The 20,430-nt window shown below is 32.5% G+C and overlaps 6 protein-coding genes across 6 annotated transcripts, besides 17 other annotated features; 4 read left to right on the forward strand and 2 right to left on the reverse strand.

Moving 5' to 3' along the window:
- Positions 1-61: 61 nt before the first annotated feature.
- On the forward strand, positions 62-531 carry TA18065 (uncharacterized protein; the record flags this gene model as incomplete). Its single annotated transcript, XM_950346.1, has 2 exons — positions 62-73; positions 109-531. 2 exons carry the CDS (start codon positions 62-64, stop codon positions 529-531), a joined length of 435 nt encoding a protein of 144 aa, XP_955439.1.
- Positions 532-1,248: 717 nt separating this feature from the next.
- Positions 1,249-1,395: a sequence feature (Signal anchor predicted for TA18070 by SignalP 2.0 HMM (Signal peptide probability 0.000, signal anchor probability 0.996) with cleavage site probability 0.000 between residues 49 and 50).
- On the forward strand, positions 1,249-6,753 carry TA18070 (uncharacterized protein; the record flags this gene model as incomplete). Its single annotated transcript, XM_950347.1, has 2 exons — positions 1,249-2,806; positions 3,053-6,753. 2 exons carry the CDS (start codon positions 1,249-1,251, stop codon positions 6,751-6,753), a joined length of 5,259 nt encoding a protein of 1,752 aa, XP_955440.1.
- Positions 1,327-1,395: a sequence feature (11 probable transmembrane helices predicted for TA18070 by TMHMM2.0 at aa 27-49, 70-92, 102-124, 131-153, 213-235, 255-277, 302-324, 337-359, 1097-1115, 1223-1245 and 1260-1282).
- Positions 1,456-1,524: a sequence feature (11 probable transmembrane helices predicted for TA18070 by TMHMM2.0 at aa 27-49, 70-92, 102-124, 131-153, 213-235, 255-277, 302-324, 337-359, 1097-1115, 1223-1245 and 1260-1282).
- Positions 1,552-1,620: a sequence feature (11 probable transmembrane helices predicted for TA18070 by TMHMM2.0 at aa 27-49, 70-92, 102-124, 131-153, 213-235, 255-277, 302-324, 337-359, 1097-1115, 1223-1245 and 1260-1282).
- Positions 1,639-1,707: a sequence feature (11 probable transmembrane helices predicted for TA18070 by TMHMM2.0 at aa 27-49, 70-92, 102-124, 131-153, 213-235, 255-277, 302-324, 337-359, 1097-1115, 1223-1245 and 1260-1282).
- Positions 1,885-1,953: a sequence feature (11 probable transmembrane helices predicted for TA18070 by TMHMM2.0 at aa 27-49, 70-92, 102-124, 131-153, 213-235, 255-277, 302-324, 337-359, 1097-1115, 1223-1245 and 1260-1282).
- Positions 2,011-2,079: a sequence feature (11 probable transmembrane helices predicted for TA18070 by TMHMM2.0 at aa 27-49, 70-92, 102-124, 131-153, 213-235, 255-277, 302-324, 337-359, 1097-1115, 1223-1245 and 1260-1282).
- Positions 2,152-2,220: a sequence feature (11 probable transmembrane helices predicted for TA18070 by TMHMM2.0 at aa 27-49, 70-92, 102-124, 131-153, 213-235, 255-277, 302-324, 337-359, 1097-1115, 1223-1245 and 1260-1282).
- Positions 2,257-2,325: a sequence feature (11 probable transmembrane helices predicted for TA18070 by TMHMM2.0 at aa 27-49, 70-92, 102-124, 131-153, 213-235, 255-277, 302-324, 337-359, 1097-1115, 1223-1245 and 1260-1282).
- Positions 4,783-4,839: a sequence feature (11 probable transmembrane helices predicted for TA18070 by TMHMM2.0 at aa 27-49, 70-92, 102-124, 131-153, 213-235, 255-277, 302-324, 337-359, 1097-1115, 1223-1245 and 1260-1282).
- Positions 5,161-5,229: a sequence feature (11 probable transmembrane helices predicted for TA18070 by TMHMM2.0 at aa 27-49, 70-92, 102-124, 131-153, 213-235, 255-277, 302-324, 337-359, 1097-1115, 1223-1245 and 1260-1282).
- Positions 5,272-5,340: a sequence feature (11 probable transmembrane helices predicted for TA18070 by TMHMM2.0 at aa 27-49, 70-92, 102-124, 131-153, 213-235, 255-277, 302-324, 337-359, 1097-1115, 1223-1245 and 1260-1282).
- Positions 6,754-7,035: 282 nt separating the features above from the next.
- On the reverse strand, positions 7,036-14,371 carry TA18075 (uncharacterized protein; the record flags this gene model as incomplete). Its single annotated transcript, XM_950348.1, has 4 exons — positions 7,036-7,886; positions 7,990-8,192; positions 8,277-14,175; positions 14,353-14,371. 4 exons carry the CDS (start codon positions 14,369-14,371, stop codon positions 7,036-7,038), a joined length of 6,972 nt encoding a protein of 2,323 aa, XP_955441.1.
- Positions 14,372-15,189: 818 nt separating this feature from the next.
- Positions 15,190-15,246: a sequence feature (Signal peptide predicted for TA18080 by SignalP 2.0 HMM (Signal peptide probability 0.978, signal anchor probability 0.000) with cleavage site probability 0.382 between residues 19 and 20).
- Positions 15,190-16,458, forward strand: TA18080 (putative rhomboid family protein; the record flags this gene model as incomplete). The annotated part of the gene is made up of 1 exon (XM_950349.1): positions 15,190-16,458. The coding sequence occupies one exon, from the start codon at positions 15,190-15,192 to the stop codon at positions 16,456-16,458; it is 1,269 nt and encodes a 422-aa protein (XP_955442.1).
- Positions 15,871-15,939: a sequence feature (4 probable transmembrane helices predicted for TA18080 by TMHMM2.0 at aa 228-250, 352-371, 375-397 and 404-421).
- Positions 16,243-16,302: a sequence feature (4 probable transmembrane helices predicted for TA18080 by TMHMM2.0 at aa 228-250, 352-371, 375-397 and 404-421).
- Positions 16,312-16,380: a sequence feature (4 probable transmembrane helices predicted for TA18080 by TMHMM2.0 at aa 228-250, 352-371, 375-397 and 404-421).
- Positions 16,399-16,452: a sequence feature (4 probable transmembrane helices predicted for TA18080 by TMHMM2.0 at aa 228-250, 352-371, 375-397 and 404-421).
- A 79-nt stretch (positions 16,459-16,537) lies between the features above and the next one.
- On the reverse strand, positions 16,538-19,103 carry TA18085 (uncharacterized protein; the record flags this gene model as incomplete). The annotated part of the gene is made up of 3 exons (XM_950350.1): positions 16,538-16,683; positions 16,777-16,948; positions 16,998-19,103. 3 exons carry the CDS (start codon positions 19,101-19,103, stop codon positions 16,538-16,540), a joined length of 2,424 nt encoding a protein of 807 aa, XP_955443.1.
- A 452-nt stretch (positions 19,104-19,555) lies between these two features.
- Positions 19,556-20,213, forward strand: TA18090 (60S ribosomal protein l15, putative; the record flags this gene model as incomplete). Its single annotated transcript, XM_950351.1, has 2 exons — positions 19,556-19,586; positions 19,624-20,213. 2 exons carry the CDS (start codon positions 19,556-19,558, stop codon positions 20,211-20,213), a joined length of 621 nt encoding a protein of 206 aa, XP_955444.1.
- Positions 20,214-20,430: the final 217 nt, after the last annotated feature.

Genomic DNA, 20,430 nt, shown 5'->3' on the forward strand with positions numbered 1-20,430 from the left:
CAACTTTTATACATATTTCCACATATCTAAAATATAATTGATAACAAAACTCCTCAACTAAATGAGAATACAGGTTCCTCTATATCTAAACTATTATCTAAATACAAGTTGTTTAATGAATTGAAGAGTGTGTTGTTTGTATATGAAGGTTTTAGTCATGATGAGATTGAGTTGGTTGAGAGTCTGTTTACAAACGAACCTAGATACAAAGTCTTGATAGTCACCAGTCAAGTGTTATGGAACCTTAACATTAAGTGTCCATACGTCATTGTTGCAGATGTTAATTCAAGTTACACTAATCGTCCTCTGGTTCAAAATTATTACACTCAATATGATCTTCAGTACATATTGTCACTTGCAAATCCTAAATCAAATTATAACAAATCAGATCAAGATGGGGATGAGGATCTTGAGTGTATATTTTTGTTGGAGAATAATAAGAAAGAGGAGGTTAAGAGGATGCTCTATGACTCAGCTGTATTGGAGAGTAATCTTGAATTGAGTTTGGAAGAAGCACTTAATAATGAATAATTGAATAAAGTATTACTAATGAATTGAACGTACGGAATTAATTAAATAAAGATAGATAAATCTAATATGAATTCAATTTCACGTCAATATAATTTATTGAACAGGAAAATCATCAAGAAAAATAGAATATATGATCAATTCTTAATATACATTTTCAAATAATATATTTTGGATTAATGGTTGAATTGGATAAATTATAATTAGTAGACTATATATTTGAGGATCTTGATATAAGTTTTAGTTCGATTGATTAATGATATCTGGGTTTGGATAATACACATTTTCTTATATTTTGGTAATTCAAAGGTAAATAACAATTCTCATAATATGGAACCAGATCTTAATATTGCATGATTAATGAATCTGATATTAATTTAATTACTAAATAGCTATGGGGTCTGTGAATGAGATTATAATTTCGTACTAAATGTAAAGATAACTCAAATAGAAGCAATATTACAAATGTTAAATATCATGGGTAACGAGTATCTATTGGTTGGTTATGTAATTAATAACCACTTAATAGTATCGCAACATATACATTATGATAAAATTCTTGAAAAAAATATCAATTAATGTAAAATATCACAAAATATCCATTCGAATGGGAAAGAAATGTAACTTGATACTACCAAGATGTATCTATAACATTTGAGTGAATGAATCCAAAACTTGATCCCTCATGACTCTAGTGACTAGCATCAAATAACCACAAGGATGACATTGAGTGGATATAAGTCTCAAGTAGATACTAGTAGGACTAATCGTTACTCTAGTCTCTACCATGATTGGTTTATTATTGGTGTAGGTTGTTTTACATATTTTCTGGTTGGACTATCACTTACATTAGTTTATGTATTATGTGAGATGGATTATTTCATGTTATCTGGTTTATTTCGTATTCAGAGATTCTTTTCAGATGATGCTTATTATTTTAGTAAACAGGTTGTTCTAATGTATGGTGTGATTGGATTCATATTTACACTTGTCATTGGACCAATTGGTAAGATCTCATGCATACTGTGGTCTTGGATTCTGACACTAACATATCTTGTGTTTGGAACACACTCATACTTGTTTGGATTCATTCAATATGGTAAGCTGTTAATTAGATCTATAAGCATCATATCACTCATAACACATATTCTGATGTGTAACTTCATATTCTTCCTATTTGATCCAATAGATAATGCCACCAAACCAGCTGAAAATAACTCATCAGATGAGAAAACTGACAAAGCTGAAGAAGATAACAAAACCAAGAGCGATGACAAAGATAACCTACATGAAAGAGCTAAAAGATCTAAGCACTTGAATGCTATTGGTCCATATGGATCATTAGTATACTATAGGGTAATAATGTTCCTGGTTGGATTTTTTCTCGGATCACCTATCATTTTATTTGTGTTGAGGATTAGTTTATCCGTTGATACATTTTCTGAAAAGGATCCCATAATGTCCTCAGTTGACATGTGTAGAATAATGATGCTAATGTTCTCAATATCAGTTATGGCCAGTGTATTCCTTACACTTACATTTTCAAATGCACAAGTAACTGAATATACCTTGATGCCATTTCGTATGATATCTTTTAGAAGACTTAAGAAGACCATGTTTAACTTCTTTGACATAGAGTTACTAGTTGTAGTCTGGATCATTAATCCTCTAATCATGACCTTGATTCCATACACTACTAGGATCCATTCCGAGTTCCATAAATTCACACTACTTCATAGATTATTATTTGCATTGTTTCTTATTGCAATAATGATACTGATGCATAGAGATATACTTTATAGCTGTATCAGGACCATAAAATTACTTAATGCATCAATATTCAACATCTTATACACTGATGGATATATACAGATCAATGATAATAAACTTCTTAGAGATACACCTGTATCAACAACTCCATATTCTAACTACACACTGAGACATTCTGGAGACACACCAACAATGGTTCCAAATGAGATATCAGTTCCATCAGAAGTATCATATCCTTACTTTGAGAATGGCTGGGATCATATTGAGAATGAGGATAAAAAACTCTTACTTAGGTCATACCAAATTCAACAATCACTTGAGAGACTATCACACTACATTAATACTGGAGGTGACATGGATATCCGTAACATCCATAGTGATCCAGACCTATCATTGTGTAAACCACAAATAGATACATCAGATGAATCTGAGACTAATCCTAATGATCCAATGAAATCTACAGTATACCTACTGAATGAATATAAAAGTGAACTTATGTCAATGTTAGGTAATTCAATCAATAGATACTCTTATGAAAATAATATTTCTTTACAAATTGATTTTTGCCCTATTTATTTACTTTTTTCTTTATTTTTTTCATTTATATCAAAAAATTCTTATTTATTTCATTCATTCTCTTTCTTTTTAATTTCTTCAAATTGCTCTTCTTTTGTTTCTGTTTTCAATAAATTTATATGTGATTCATTTGGCTCCACAAAAATGACTATCTGTAAATTATACAAATGTTTTGCAGAGGATGATTCACAAATTACATTGTCTGAACAATCCATGAGACCTACCATAGTTTTGCAGAATGTATCTAGATTATCCAAACACTTTAATGACTTTATATGGATTACTCTTTCACACAATCATTTGGAAGAAAATAAAATTTTTGTAAAATATTTTGACGAATTAACAAATTCCGTATGTAAACTCCTTGATATATTAAAACCTGTGGATAATTGTTGCTGTGTCTGTTGCTATAGATTAAATATCAAAAGTAACAGCTGTAAAAATCGTAATGAAAGTGAAAATACCATTAATTGTTTTTGTTCAATGGAAAATCTACTCCAAGATTCAAAATCAACTTGTTTAAATCCACACACAATTCTTTCATCTGATAACATTGTTGATGGAACTAAACCATGTCTCTGTTTAATAATTAACTTTATATTTAAACCTATTCTCGAGATATACACATGCCACTTCGTTGTTATATTATCCGATTTTTTTAAAACTAGTAAAAGGGAGTTTAACAAACATACTTACAAAACTAGACTAAGTATCGATATGGCAAAGTTTATTTTTTTAATAATTGGTTTAATTGACAAAATTATAATTTCATTAGAAGAAAGGTATCTATGTAAGTGTGACAAAACATGCTGTGCTGATGATAAAAAAATTAGTTGCACTTGTTGCAATCATACCAATAAATGTGGCACTAAAGTCCAATGTTGCTCCTGTCCAAAATCTAATGGTGAGTGCAAATGTTGCTGTAAACAAAATGGAGCTTGTCAACAATCATGCTGTTCAAAAGCAACCAATGGTTCCACATCATGTGTTTGCTGTAGATGTTGCTGTATATGCTTTTGCAGATGTCCAAATGACGAATACTATCCTTACTTCATATCCTTGATTCTATATTTATCTCAACTCATTATGGATTTGTTTACATTTGACAATGAGAAGATTCAGATGGCAACACAGTATTTATCAAATCTGATAGCGGAATATTATGCTATGGGTTTAAACCCTCATAAACAAAGGTCAAAAATTCCATCAACTAGTGGTAACCAAACGAATAGTGTAACATCTTTTAATATTGGATATGAAATTAAAATATCAGAAGATAGTATAGAATTAAATTTAGGGTTAAGCAAAATTTTGTTGTCAAGTTTAGAAAAAAAATGTTTGATTATTCAATCATTTGGATTAATAATAATTACAGAAATTAAAACATCTGTGTTTACTTCATTTTTTCAAAAATTGTCAGAGTTATCATTCTTTCTTATTAAAGAGGAGAATGTTTCATCGGAAACAAAAAAACAAATCAAGACTATCACAACTATTATTTCAGAACAATACATGTTGACAATAAAAAATCAAGGATCACAGCAAGTTTTAAAATGTTGTACAAATAACTATAAGTGCACCTGCAAATGTTGTAAATTAATATGTTTTTGTATTAGGTTATTTTCTAGTAAGTTAAAACTAATATCTTCCGAATTAACAGATGCTGGAATATTAAAGTTTATGAATTCGACACTTAATAATGCAGAATTAAATCCATTAGCAACTGATAAAATAAGAATGATAAATGCTAGTTCTGAAAGTTTGATTAAGTCTACAAAGAATTCTAGGATAAGTGATTCTACAAGTTCCATGATCTATGGTAGTGATTTTGATCATATTAATCCTAAATATTTTGGTTATGATGATGTTTATAGACCTCATCCACATTTTGGTTCAGGATACTTTAAGTTTGTACTTAGCAGAGTATTCATTGTCATTATCTTGTTGTTTATGTTCATATTCATAAGGACTCGATTTGATAGATTTGTCAAGCCTGATATCTTTGGTGCTTATTTGATCAAGGTAGATTCTAACATTAATAGGTTCAGAGAGGTACTTCATAATAGACTTGGTCATAGCATTAGGAACATTGGTAGGATTGGAAGTCTGAATAGTTTATTTGATGATATGCCAGATCCAAGTCATCATCTAGTATTTGAATATCCCGAGTTAGCTGATATTCAAGATCTTAAGTCATGGTCTGAGACTGATTCAATATCTGACACCTTCACAGATGCTATCTATGATGAGCAAAGTAGGACTGTTCAGGAGTCTAGGAGAAGAAAGGTAGCTTTCTACATAGTCATAGTTGTCTTCTCACTTCTATCATCACTTTATTTGAACTTTGTAGTTAGGGATCTATCAGTGATGTTAAACTTAGACCATAGTACCTGGTCATACTTCATATGTATTACTATTCTTCTGGGTATGATAATAAGCCTAGTGGTTAAGTATTGTGTTCATCTCTATGATTTTGTTTATGTTCTAGAGAAGTATAGTAATAGGTTAACTAAGATTGAGAGTTTTGTTGATGATAGTTTTGGTGGTATCACTGGTAACCTAAGTTACACATCCAAGTTCATAATTCTATTTCAATTACTAAGATCTTTGAAGACTGACATTGTATCACTATTCAGTATGAATTATCCATACCATATACCAGCTCAAAGTCTTATGAAGAATAAGGTATATCCATACAAGGATATGACATCTGATATGGAGAGAATGATGACATGTGAGAATATAGAATGTATTAGGAGTATGGTCCTAGAAACTATTGGAACACCAGAATCTATGGATCTACAAAATATACTTGACTTTATATCATATGCAGCCATAAGGAATACATCTGAGTTTGATAAATATCATGGTTACTTTAGTGGCAATGAACGTTATTTAGCTTGGAGACTTGGGAAGCTACTGAGTCATAACTTCTTCCTTCTAACTTATGGAAGATACTCATGTATTCTTGAGATGGATCATATTATTAGGAATCTACATGTTCCCATAACAGAGTTCCATAACTGTCAGATGCTATGGCAACTATTTGGCAATTATGAGTCTAACCTCATCTCACTCAAGTGTATGGGTGAAGAATCAATAGGTGTACCACTTACTGCTATTCAGAGAGATGTTCTAAGAAACAAGTTCAATGAGGAGTATATTGGTGAATTCAACAAGTACCAGGAGTTTATAATGAGGAACCTTCATATCAATATACATGATTCTGATGATGATGAAGAATGTAGTTGTTACTTTCCATATCCTGAATTAATCAAGTGTCCACTTGACAGAGACAAGGTGGCTAGACTTACAAGAGAGTATTTTGGTGACAATAGGAGACTCAGTCTATCACTTCCAACTACAAGCTGTAATGTAACCAAACAGGTGTCAAATCAAACTAAGTCATCATCTGTTTCAGTTACTAAGTTCTGTGATCATTGGTTAAATATGAGACTAGGCTATTGTGATACCGAGGAGTGTGAGAAGGCTGTAAGATTTGCCCACGACCTTATTGTGTCAAAACTATCCAGTGACTCAGATATATTTGAGTCAATCAAGGAAACAGTAGCTAGTATGAAATTGAATATTCTGAATACAGAAGAAGTTTATGTGACTCCAGAAGATATCCATGTACCTATAAAATCTTCAGAACATAAATCACTCAAGGATTATACTAATAAACTTAATGAACTAAGATACAAGACATCTGATAACTATCATGATACAGTTCTTGATTATCTAAACAGATACATGATGGAGACCATGACTAATACTGAGAAGATTATGGTCCCACTAGGTATATTCTTATCCTGGTATGGAATACCAATATGTGAACAGCATATAAGAAATATGGGCAAATTTCAATATCTCATATGAGTTTAATGCAGTCAATGTAAAATATATAATTTAAGGTTTTGTAAGATATTTTAATTTAAGATTTAAATTAAGTATTTGTAAAATATTGTAATTTTAGGATATTTAATTTTAAGGTTTTGTGAGATATGGATTTCTAATATATGGATTTTAAGGTTTTGTGAGATATGTATTTTAATTTGTAAGATATTTCATTTTAAGATTTAATGTAGTAAATAAATATAAATATATGGTAAATTATATATTCAAATATATTAGTTTGTAGAATATTTAGAATATTTTTTATTAAGCGTTTGAACAGTGATAACAATACCAAGAATCCTTATCTCTAAAATCCACCCACACACCAGCACACACAAAATGAAACCAACGCTCACATTTGTCACAGCCAATCCAATGAAGCTCATCACCAGGAAGACCAGGGGAATTTTCAAAATAAATAGAAAAGCAAACAGGACAATAGTAGTCACCGTTATCCAAGATTCCAGAATGAGCATACCTAAGAATTTCCTCCATGGACATCTTTCGCCTCTTATCAACATCTGAACCATCAAGCGACTTTGGTTTCCTCCCTCTCTTACTTCCTTGAATGGGCTTGAGTAAGCCATTTTTAATCAGAGTAATGATATTTTTGATGTCTTTGATACTATTTTCCTTACTCTCCTTATATGATTGATTGTAGAAGTTGATATGATTTGGAGATTTCTGTTGATAGAAGATATAATTCATGCCCTGTATTAAGCGGTCTCTTGCAATTGCTTCGGATATGGTTAAATCGTACATTTGTGGAGTTTTGTTGATAATTAAGCCATAGTTAATATATGATGCCATTTTCATAATGGATAAGTTGTTCTTATAGTCTAGGCTTCTAGACTTCTTTTTAATTTTGAATCTGGTTGTCAGCTTAGTTCTATTATTTATACAATTTGGGGAAAGGTAAACTCCTCTGAAGAAGGATGTGAAATAGTTATTATTAACAAGAACTTCGTACAAATAACTTGGTGCGACCATGAATTTACGTTCAGACAATGAAGTTCGACAAATACTTATTAATGTATGCCTTAAACATAATGCTCTCTTAACTCCAATCAAACTTTCATTCTTTTTTCCAACATCTATTTTACAACCCAAAAAAGCTAAAAATCATTCAATTTACTTGTTTAATTTAATTATTTAATAATTATTCAATTTAATTTAATTAGTTAATTAAATGTAAATAATTGAATATAAAAATGGTACCTGCACATGATGGATGGAATTTTGATATACATGTAGTGTTGGAACAAGTTACTGTTGCGCCTGTTTGGATCCCGCAGTAGTTACAGTTCTGCTCAAAGATAGTTTTGTTTAATTTCTTTGAATGGTTGTGCGCGTTCTTACTCCAGTAAAGCCACTCTAGGCAAACCAAGTGTACATAGCTATAATTATTCCAAAAACTAGTCCTAAACCAGATTTTAATGTTTATTATAATGAAATATATAGTAAGTTATTATAAATAATCATATCGTGTAGAATCGAAAAAATACCTTGATGGTACAAATGATAGTAATTTTGAGTTTATCTTGAGCATTAAGCCATCGTATCTTGAACAGAGAACACAGTTGAGAAGTGGCATTTGAAGGTTTTCTGAGAACTCTTTACATCTTATGCAGGAGAAATAAAAATCGTCTACATCTTGTCCTATGTAGTCTCCAATTATCATTGTTGAGGAGTTGGTCAGGTGTTCAAAGTCCGTTTTATTAACCGAGAGACAAGAGTTGCAAACTTCAACATTGCAGTTGATACACTTCCTGTATGACTCGTTATATATGTTCCTCTTCCTCTTATTATTATCAATATCGTTTTCAATATACTTGAATTCCAGGCATACTTTGCAAATGGTTATTTTCTTGTTGTTTATGTACTTTCGAAGTATCGAGTTTGGCAAAAGTGACTTGTCCATCTTTATTATTTCAACTTGATTGACTTGTTTGAGCATGTTGAAAATCCTTTCCTTCAAAGCTTTTTTGGCATCTCTATCCTTTTGGTCATTACCATTGACTTCAGAGGCGTTATTGTTGAGAGAATTGAATATGTTAACACCATCAGTTGTCTTATTCTTATCCATTGTATTAGTTGGAGTTATAGTATTAGTGGTAGGAACTACACGATTTAGTTGTGTGATTGGATTGTTAAGCCTTTCAGTCTTATCTTTATTAAAAATGTCTTTAATTAATGGCGCCATCTTGGATAGACTTTCTGGGAGGTTAAGTGGTTTTGAACTATTTGTGGTTTGAATAAATGAAAGGAGATTTTGGTCCTGCACTTGGATTTGGGGCTGGGATTGCATCTGTGTCTTCTTATGGTTCTTATTCATGCCGTTCAGTTGAACATTATCACTTCTAGCACTATAATTTTGGTTTGTATTACTTTCACCGTTTATTTGTCTGCTCTGATCTGAAAGTGGGCTAATGCTATTAAGCTTTGGAATCGCGTTATTAATTCTTGGCTTAATTAAGTCTAGTCTTTTATCCAACAACTTGTCAGAGCTCATGTAATTGTCAATTGAGGGCGATGGGTTACAAAAGTATAAGTTATTATATCCGTAGAGGTCGTCAATCTCATGTATGAAGTCCACATGCTTCAGGATTGAAAATAGCGTCTTGACCACAAACATTGAAGAGTCAGGCTCAAATGTATTGAATAATCTAACTAGTGCTTCCGATGCCATTTTTTGTACTAGGAAATCATTCTTTTTAACCAGCTTGTTATTGTTAACCAAATCTCCATTGATAAATGTATTAATTTTATCGTCAACTACATTATCTATTATTATATTACTTAATATGCTCCAGGGTATTTTGAACTCTTCTCTATTATCTTCTTTTGTTTTTGTCTTGGTTGATTTCTTTTCACCATTTTCATCATTTTTTAACTTTGTCTGGGGTTTAGATGTGTTGGTTTCATTTTTTTCTGCACTTTCATATTTTGAATTAATAATTGACTTGATTGCGTTAACATTGCTGTGGTTATTATTATACAAAATACTAAGTATCATTTTGGATGAGGGTGTCTTGTCGTCAAAAACATGTCTATTGTGATTTTTGAGATCGAATCCTAAACAGCACCAAAAGCAGTTATTCTTATTAATGTTATTCAATGGGCACTTTCCTTCGGTGTGATTCTGTTCAACGGTTTCTTGGTTTTCTATCAATGTGCTTTTCCTTGATAAAACTAAATCATCGTCAGTTTCTAGCTCTTCATCTGGCAGCTGGTAATCAAATGTATTTGATTTATCAGTGCCTGAGTGATCGGATTCCTCCGATTTGGTGCTGTTGACTCTACTACTAATATCCATATTACTACTAGTATCAACTGCTGCACTATCACTAGTGTTTTGTGAACTCGTACTGTTTTGTCTGCTTAATTTGTCACTATTTAATGAGAAGGTTGAATCTGTATTGGAGTTTGTATGAACTGATATTGGAGTTACCAAATTGGGTACACACTCATCATATTCTCTATCGAACTCCTTTAACAAACTCATATCATCTTCATTGCTAGATAAATCATCCATGTTGTAGAACTTGTTTGAAACGCTTCTTGTTGTGCTCCGATCACTCGTAACATTACTTACTATACTTGCATACCTTGGCATTACTTCCGTTTTATAATAATTTGAGGACATGTTTGACTGGAATATCGTTCCCACCTTTTCGTTTAACAGCAACTCTAATAATTTGGTCAGATTACTGTAATTTGGTCTCAGGAAATGATTCAGGTACAAATTCTCGTTAACGCAGATATTATCAATTGCATCTCTACTACCCTTTTTATTTCCGGAATCTCTCTCTTTGGTCTTTTCTTCCAGTTTTGGCTTGTAAACTTTATCATTCTGGCCTTCAATCTTGTATTTCTCTCTATCCGCTCTACGTTTATCTATTTTTTCAGTTTGTTTTTCATGTTTAGACTTTTCTTTCTTTTCTTTATTTTTTTCAGTTAGACTATATGGGTGACTTGTCTTATCGTAATCAGATCTTTCCTTACCATCCTTGTCCTTGTTTAAACTTAGACGGATTTGTAATTTCCTTAACAATGACGTTGGCGCCAATCCTTTTGAGTGAATCGGACACAAAACATCTGGTTTCCCATTTGTATCCCATGTAAAAAGACAATTCGGTGATGAGGAGGAGCAAGGGACGTGGAACGCTTTGCAACAGTTTCCATAACTGCACTGGATTACTGACGTGCTCCAGATATTGCAGAATATACACTTCAGAGCCTTTATCTTTGGCAAGAATGTCCCGTAATTAATTTCATCAGGCTCAATTGTACATTCATTTGCTAATGCACATTTGATATGGCCCCATGTTCCTGAATTACTTGTTCTTTTCATCGGTCCTCCTCCTGGTATGAATGCATCAAATCCACAAAATATACAAACCGGTACTTTAATTACTAGATAAACTTCTCCTAAATCTTTCTTACCATTTTCTTTCTTTTCATGTTCCTTTTTCATAGAATTTTTATTTTTTTGGACCGTTTCATGGCCATTTTTATTCTTTGGTACCGTTTCATGGCCATTTTTATTTTTTTGGACTGTTTCATGGCCATTTTTGTTCAAAGTGAAATTTGTGGATTGTGATAAAAGTTTTAGGTCCAGTGATAAATACATTTTTTTCAAGGGGTTTTTACAATTGATATTTTGAGCAGACTTTAATTCTTGTTTTTTCAAAGATGGTTCTTCATCTAATGAATGATCTTTTTCTTTTTTAAGTTGTGTTTCTGGTTCCTTCTTTTTACTCTTAGTTGGAGGTTCATCTTCTTTCACTGGTACAGAATCCTTCAAACTGTTTAATGACAATGATCTGCTTGATGACGATTTACTTGTAATGCTATTTGACCTTTTCTTTGGTGAATATTTTGTTGATTGTATTAACTTATCCTGTTGAACTAGTCTAGATAGATATAATTCTTCGTATGTGTGATAGTTTAGGTATTCCTGGATTCCCGTCAAGTTTGCTCTGGATAATAACAGCCAAAAGTTATTCTCAAAATATAATCCCTTCTTTGATAACAGATTTTTACAGAAGATTTTTGGGTCTGACACGTTGTTTTGGTTGAACATTACACTTTCTTTTTTACCGTTATACAAATTTAGTATGCTTAGTTTTTCTAACTTCTTTTCATTTGATGTTTCATTCAAAGATTCTTTATCCCCTTTCAGTTTTTCTAAACTAGAAATATTATTTTGGTTTGATGGGTGGACTGTTATGAATGAACGTTCCGATGGGTTATCATAGTCGAATCCCAGTATAATAGGCAGTTTGCGTTTAAATATATCATCTTTAGCTTTAACAGAAGCGTTTTCACTAACTCTGTTGTCTTTACTTTGTTTTGACTGATCATTAGGTTTAGTATTACCAGTTTTATTGTCTTTGCTTTTGCTGGTCGCATTATCAACTTTATGGGAAGTATAATTTTCATTTATCATTTCCAAGTGTTGTTGTGTTTTAGGGCCCGCTATGTTTCTGATCGCCGTCATCACTAGATTTTCATCCAAAAACACAAGTTGCTCCATGAGGTATGTGCACACTGGGCAATACCACTCGTCCTCATCCATATCCATGTAATCATCAAGTTTATCCAGCTTAATTTTTTTAACTGGCCTTTCTATATTATTTGCCAAATGGTTATAAAAATTAAGTCTATGGAATTTATTCACGTTTAGTTTTTGTTTTATGTCAGTTAGTGTGCCTGGTTTGTATCCAAGACAGCAAAAGTGCATTGGTATATAGCAACAGTCACAGAATAGTATTGGGTCGTCATCCCAATCCTCATCCGTTCCGCATATGCTACACAGTGCTCTATCAGTCCAAGTTGATGGTAGATCTGAGCTTTTATTGACTTTTAATCTCAGGAGTAGTACATCTAAACTTTGTCTCTGGACACTATATGTATACCTATTATCCAATGTCTTATTATTATACTGTTCGATGTATGTCTCAAGCATCTTTGATTCAATATCATGCCATTTACTGGTGTCGGGTTTGTATTCGTTTGCAATTCTGTTCAAGAGATTATTAAACACTGCATTTAAACTTTCCAAAGTCTGTATATAGTTATATATCAAGCTAGTATCATCGTCTTCTTCCTTGCTTTGCAAATCATCATTGTTTAACACTGAGAAATTCGGCTGATTATTATACATTCCTTTATATGGGTTTACGTAAAAAGTCTGTATACAGTCATCTGTATTAGAGCGTAATTTGAACAAATCCAACAGGTTATAGGTCATGTGATACTTTTCATCGGATATATACTGGGAAGAGAATATTGCTGTGCTAGAGCCTTTTAGATTTTTGCACAAATTGCAAAACAACTTGGGAAACCCCAAACACCTTTTACACAAAAGCGACCTTTTACTAGAAACGAATGTAAATAGAAGTGGACTGTAATCCACTCTGCAAGTATTCATATCACACATATTGTGATAATTAAGTAGGTCTGTTCCATCTTTGATATCTTCATGTTCGTTCGTTTTAGTTTTATTAGCAACTTTATTTTGGTTTCTAGTATTATCATCATATGAAAACATGTTATCATTTCCTTTTACAGGCACATTTACGTAGTTTGTATTAAAATGCTGCCACACTGGGTCAGACAATAATCCATGGGGATTTTTGACCAATTTATCGCATTTTTTATATTTTGGACCTAAATCTACTCCCTTTTTAAACCTTCCTTTCCCTTTCACAAACCAACTTGGATTCGGACCACTTATTATCTGTGGTACTTCTTGATTTTTCAAGAGCTGTAGGCTTTTAAACGAGTCTACAAAGTTATTTATTGCTTCCACTTCATCTAATTTTTGCGTATCTTCTTTTTCCTTCTTTTCTTTATGTTCATCTTTACTCTTGTCAGGTAACTTAGGTTTATCTTTTTCCTTTTCTTTCTTATCCGAATCTGTTTTAGGACTTACTTTAGGTACATACAAGGTCAAATGTATGGCGTCAGGCAACGGAGATGAGTATATTGTTGGGAGTCTCTGGTTTGAATCATGTTTCGGGCTTACCAATGGTTTGTAAACATTATCGTTTTCGAGCAATCCTTGAAACTGTTCACTCGATAGTGATGTTGAAGAACTGAAATATCTAAAAATGCCATCGGTAGTAGGGTTTACAATCGGGTTAAACAGCGTTTTATCAGTGCTTGACAGTCTCAGTGGGAACTTTACTGATCTAAGGTGTATGGTATTGTTTTTTTTCAAGTTCTTTTTTACTGTGCCTTTTGATGATAAATATTTTGTTATTTTAGAGGAAATATGTCTTGTATGCCATATGTGATTCTTTAAGCATAAAACCAATGATGGATGAGGTGAGCTAAAATACTGCCTGTCAAAATCATTCCAGAATCTTTCCTCCTCTTGAGAGGGTTCTTTCGTTTCTAAAAAAATATATTTTAAAAATTTATAAAACTGAAATTACTAAATATATTTTTAAAATATTTATGTTTAAAAAATATTCTATTTTTATGGATAAAAATTATTATTATACAACTAGAATGCCGAACGTTTGAGGAAAAAATAATAAAATATTGAAAAATAAAATATTTTTAACTTACGTTGGCTTTCGGTACTCATATCCAGAAATGACGAGTCATGATAAAATATAGAAAATTAGTACAAATTTTAGGTGAATTATTTTACAGAACTTGCTATAAGTACAAAGAGACCACAATAGACAAAATCATCCAAGATTTAGAAAGTGGCCATAAAAACAACAAAAATTAAATAGCTAATTGAATCAAAATCAAATTTATATAAAAGAAATATTGAAAAGTGTGCACATATTTTAAAGAGAATGAAACAGATAGTCCAATTATCTCCTTAAAGAACAACAAACTAAGAAAAAAATTATAAATAGTCCTTAAAATAGTAAATAGACAATTTTAGAACCGTATTTGTTTTATTTTATTTATATACTCACATTAAATGAAATATTATACAAAGATGTTTAAAAATAACAAAAAGGAATAAAGATTTACATTAAATTTATACAAAAAATGAGGGTTTTATATTTAATATTCCTTTATATAAGATGACCGATTAATTAACTCCTCTATTTCTTCCATAATTGGGTATAAAAAAGCCAACCCAATTAACAACGTCAAAATCTATAAAGTATGATAGCCTTTTTTATTTGAAGATAATTATAAAAGAATCTTCCATGTAATTATTTTAGCTGTAGATATGACCGCTGTAGGTTATTATCTATGTGTACTATTCCATTTATGTGTATTTGTCCATTTTTTATTCTGTATAATATTTTCCAGTTTAAACTCAAGTTTCCCATGTAAAAATTCATCATACTTCAATTGATTAATAAATGTAATTTAAATTTGAAGTTTTTTATCTAGTTTATTCGCTACACATTTAAATGAAGAAGGATTTAGTAAATTATGTTGCCTTCCATTTCACTTTTACAATTTATTTTCATCCTAGTCGCTACAGAACTTATTAAGTGCTTTAGAATAAATACACAGTTGGTAAAATTTCACCAAGGCAAACAATTAATTGATTTTGATTACAAGTTGAAACCTCATGTGTACCATGATTCCGAGTTGGGTTCACTGATTCTCGGCCGTGATGAATTTAAAACAATTCCGAATTATTTACGATATGAAAATCTAACAAATTTTATAACGGACAAGGCTGAACTCGTTCAGAATTTGAAGAGAAATTTATCCAGGTACAGGAATTTGACAGTTAAGACAGTGGAGAAGTTCAAACGAAGCTCACTTGCGAACTTCCGTAAATGCTACTCTGATCTTTGGGAAGAAATAAAGTTTTGGTACCTGAAGGGGAGCAACTTTAGCTTCTATGATCTGTTTACTCTGGGCAGTAATCCGGTTTACCTCCTTGTGAAGTTGAACCTGGCACTGTTCATAGTAGACTTGTTTTTTAAAGGTGAACTTTCGAAGAATTTTTCAGTAAAGGGATTGAATCTTTTTTACATGAATGAGCATTATCGCATAGCAACATCGCTGTTTTTTCACTGGGATCTCCGACACCTTCTGTCAAATGTGGGAAGCTTACTTTCTGTGGGTAACAACGTGCTGAAGCTGTTTGGACCCAGGAATTTACTGATAATATACTTTGTTTCGGGCATAACTGCTAATTATTTCAGCTACTTGTACAACTATATTTACAAGAACGGAATCCCTGCCAACCTTTTACTGCTTCTAAGATCAATTGGCAAGAACTTTAGCAACGCCACCAAGCCAATAATCATGGCGACAAACACAATTGTTGACGATATTTTGAACAAGACAAGGAGGATTGGCTTCCCTATGTTCTTTTTTGATTATATTTTCACTTCCGCTACCATGTCTGCTGATTTTTGTCTTGCTAAGCTCGCTCAGTTTGTGACTGGTATTACTCCGAGGTCCTTAAACGACGTCGATTTGAAGGTTAAGGAGATTTGCATGACCAAGTCCAAGAACGATTTCAAGTCCTGTGGCGCTTCTAGTAGCATTTTCGGCCTCTATGGCGCTCTTCTAACATACTATATAAAGTCTGGTTACATCAACAACTATTCTGTAATTAACAACTTATTTGTTTCTTTCGTCGTTCCTTACCTTCTTCGATCTTTTACTGAGAAGCTTGACCACATTTCTCACCTCGTCGGCTTCATCACTGGCTCAATTCTCTCTACCGTTTTAGACTAATCTATTAAATTTTAATTTATTTGTTATCTTCCATAACTAGAAACTCAGATATCTACACATATTCATGCATTGATAAATATTAGGTTGTTTTCATGTGCTTTACTAGTCGCACTATTTTACTGTATTCGTTTTTGGAGTACAGATGCTCCGATACTGTGTGTTCATCATTGAAAATGCTCAAGAAGTTATTAAACTTCTCGCTATGTATAAAATTCATTTGATCATCTAAATAATTTTATAATTTTATATAATATAATTTTATATAATATAATTTTATATAATATAATTTTATATAATATACTATAATTTACAAAATACCATTTAAAATTTCATTGTCTATTGACATAGATATCGATTCGATATAAATTTTTACTCGGTTGAGCAGGTTCTGGTTAAACTTGTAGTTTATGTCCTCGAAGAACTCCAACACTTCAAATATGATGCAGTTGTAGACCAGGTCGAGGCATATGGCTATGAGGGTTTGGGACACCTAAAAATAAGTTAAAAGTTATCAAGATGATTTGGGTTTAAGAAAATACCTCGGATGGCAGGTTTTTCAGCACCAAGTATTTGAAATAGGATAGATATTCTATGATATCAGCTCCCCTGGACTCCGTTGACGTGTGTTGTAGTTCCAGGTGGAGCACTTGGTGCAGTAACTTCTGGACATACTGCTGTGAAAGCGCCGACATGTGGACTATTAAGAAATCTTGTAGCTTAAATAGAGATATCCTTATGAGGCTGATCTTGTAGTTCTTTCTGACCGTCTCATTAACTCCTTCGAGTGAAACCGATGTTATACTAGAGTAAACTTGATGTGAGCATTGTGCCAAGTATGCTAACAATGATGCCAGGTGGTTTATGCAATAAACGTTTGAGATGTACAATCCAAAGACTTGAAGTATTTGTTTTAATCCTTGCGAGTCTCTTTCTACTTTCGAGATATTGAACAAAAAGTCCTTAAATGAGCTGTTTGAGTTAAACACGTAGAGCAGAATTACGTTCTGAACCAGCTTGGAGTTATTTTCAACGTACTTAACCAATATCTCATTTCTGGTCCGGAATTCTAACTTTTGACTCATCGAGTTCTGTGATAACTCGTGCGTTAACATTACTGGCAACAGGATCAGCTTGATTAAAAGAGTAATTATGAAGAATAAGTTGTTTGAGATGTTGCAGGTCTCCGCCTTGCTCAGCAAAGAAAGATTACGTTTAATCAGGTCAAAGTCGAAGTTCGGTAAGCCTGACGAGGTCAGAAAGTTGTTCAGGAATGAGTCGTACAAGTGCATGATTGTTCCGAAATCCATCGACTTTATAAACAACTGATTCATCTGGTCTTCTTCACCAGAATTCCAGGAACTTAGTATGTTTGGGGTTATTTCAGGAGTTGTTTGATCAACTGGCGGGTACTGGTTGAGCGACAAGAATCTTACATAATCTAGGAATTGATTTTCCCAATTTCTCATAGATATTTCCAGGTATGCTTCAAAGTAGTTTGTTCCAAAAAACAGGTTATTCTTCTCCAGGACTTCCTTAAAATTCCCAATGATTTCAAAAGCGTCTGCAATTGGCAACAACGGTGACACCACTTCAGAAAAATCTTTGAAGAACGCGTCCGAGAGCTTTAGGAAAATGTCATTTGCAAACTCCTCGTCAAACGCGAACTGTACGCTTTGTAGTGACACCCTATTATCAGAGTTACTGAACAAATGTGTTATGTACTTTAAGAAGGAGTTAACCAGCAGGAGTTTCCCCAGCGCAACATCTACCATGGACAATATTTCACTCTTCATAAGTTCATTTAAGGCTTTGTCCTTTACATAATGTTTCAGGTGGAGTCCTACATCAAACTCCTCAGTCATTTCCCGTGCCTTATCTGAAATCGTCTGCGGGATACTAAACTGGACGAATGACACGCAGTAGCTCTCCAAGATTTCTACAAAATAACCTAGCAGGCCCAGATTAATGAAGCAGTTGAGCAGGTCTGCCAGTGGAATTTCCTTTGACTCTCCTGAATTAAGAAGCACAATCAATGTGGTTGGTGGTGGTGGTACGTAAAACTTTTCATTTTCATTTTTACTTTCATCTTGAAATAGCTGCGGGTTATCGTATACTGTGCTTAGGAGTTGAAAGGACTTGTAGGCCAGAAAGTACAGTGCCTTTACTAGTATCTCAAATTTTTTGTAAAACTCCTTTATCAATTTATCGGCCAGGTCACTACTTTCGTTAACTGATACATCCTTTAGGACGTTTGCATAGATTTCTGCAAAATTTTGTGAGCCAGAAACCAATGAATCCAAATACTTATTACTGTATGAGGTATCGGAAAAATACTGGCCCAGTGAATTTGTCAGATAATCATCGTTATTATACTGTGATGCGAATAAACTGTATGTGTTCAGTGGAATTGATGTGTATCTACTTGAGAAATAGTTATCGTTTAGTCCGAATCCAAAGGTTTCTGACAGTTTTTTGTATGACTCTATGAAAACCCTAGAACATTCTGATATTTCGAAATTCTTTATGGATTGGTCAAAATCTTCATAAAACATTAGCAAGGCATGAACATTTTCTATAGTATAGCGTATAGTTGCGATATTGATCACGGAATCTCCGTTCGAAACATTATCAATATTAAATCCCATATTGAAAAATAGTATTTAAATAAAAATTTTTGGTCAAATTACAGGTAAATGTATGTTTTTCAAAAATATGGTATGAGAGATGTAAGGTAGGGTATTAATTTGTAACACATTATTGTGATCCATTGTCCACGAAAAAATAATAAGGTTTTAAGATTTAAATGTTACAAATTTTGATAAAATTATAAAAAGTTAAAGGGATTTAATGCGTATTTTTTACACCTCCTTTTGTATCCCCATTCTATTTCTACTATCAGCATATCCCCCATGGTTTATAGAAAAATCTACTTATCTACCTTTTTATTTACATATACTTTATTTCTTTAGTCTAAGGACATTTTTATATACCCATCAAACCTATATAAGCTTTACTATTTAAAATTTCCATTGGAATCACTGGGTTAAAATGGGTGCTTACAAGTATCGATATTATTCTGTTAAATAGATTAAATTTAATGATTTTATATCAAAATAACATTTTAAATAGTATTTTCTAATTTATATTTGTTTAGGTATTTGGAAGAGTTATGGAGGAAGAAGCAGTCAGATGTGATGAGAACCCTCCTCAGAGTCAGGACGTGGGAATACAGACAACTTCCAGCTCTCCATCGTGTTTCAAAACCTACTAGACCTGATAAGGCAAGGAGACTTGGATATAAAGCCAAACAAGGATTTGTTATATACAGAGTCAGAGTAAGACGTGGTGATCGCAAGAAAAACGTCGCAAACGGAATTGTTTATGGAAAACCAAAACATCAAGGTATCCGTAAACAGAAGTCAAAGAGAAACTTGCGCAGCGTAGCAGAAGAAAGAGTAGGAAGACATTGTGGAGGTCTTAGAGTATTAAACAGCTATTGGGTAGGACAAGATGAAGTATATAAGTTTTATGAAGTTGTTCTAGTAGATCCAGCACATAACGCTGTTAGAAATAACCCTAGATTGAACTACATCTGTAAAGCAGTACACAAACATAGGGAAATGAGAGGATTGACTTCTGCAGGAAAGAAATACCGCGGCCTTCGCGTCAAGGGACCAAGAGCCTCCAAGTCTAGACCTTCTGTTAGAGCTAACTGGAGAAGAAGGCAACTACAACTTTTATGGAGAAAAAGATAATTAAACATTAATTTCTTTTCCACTATATCATACACATTATACTCACCCCTCATTAGTCTTTTATACATTATATATGATTTATTAATTATATTTTACAAAAATAAATTGATTTAAATTTTAATGTTGATAATATATTTTGGTTTTTGTATGGTGTTCGAACCTAATAATAAAATTGTAGTTTTTATTTAGTATTTTAAACCAATTTTAGATAAATTTA

Source organism: Theileria annulata, chromosome 3 (genome assembly GCF_000003225.4).
Source record: "Theileria annulata chromosome 3, complete sequence, *** SEQUENCING IN PROGRESS ***".
NCBI classification, from domain to species: Eukaryota; Apicomplexa; class Aconoidasida; order Piroplasmida; family Theileriidae; genus Theileria; species Theileria annulata.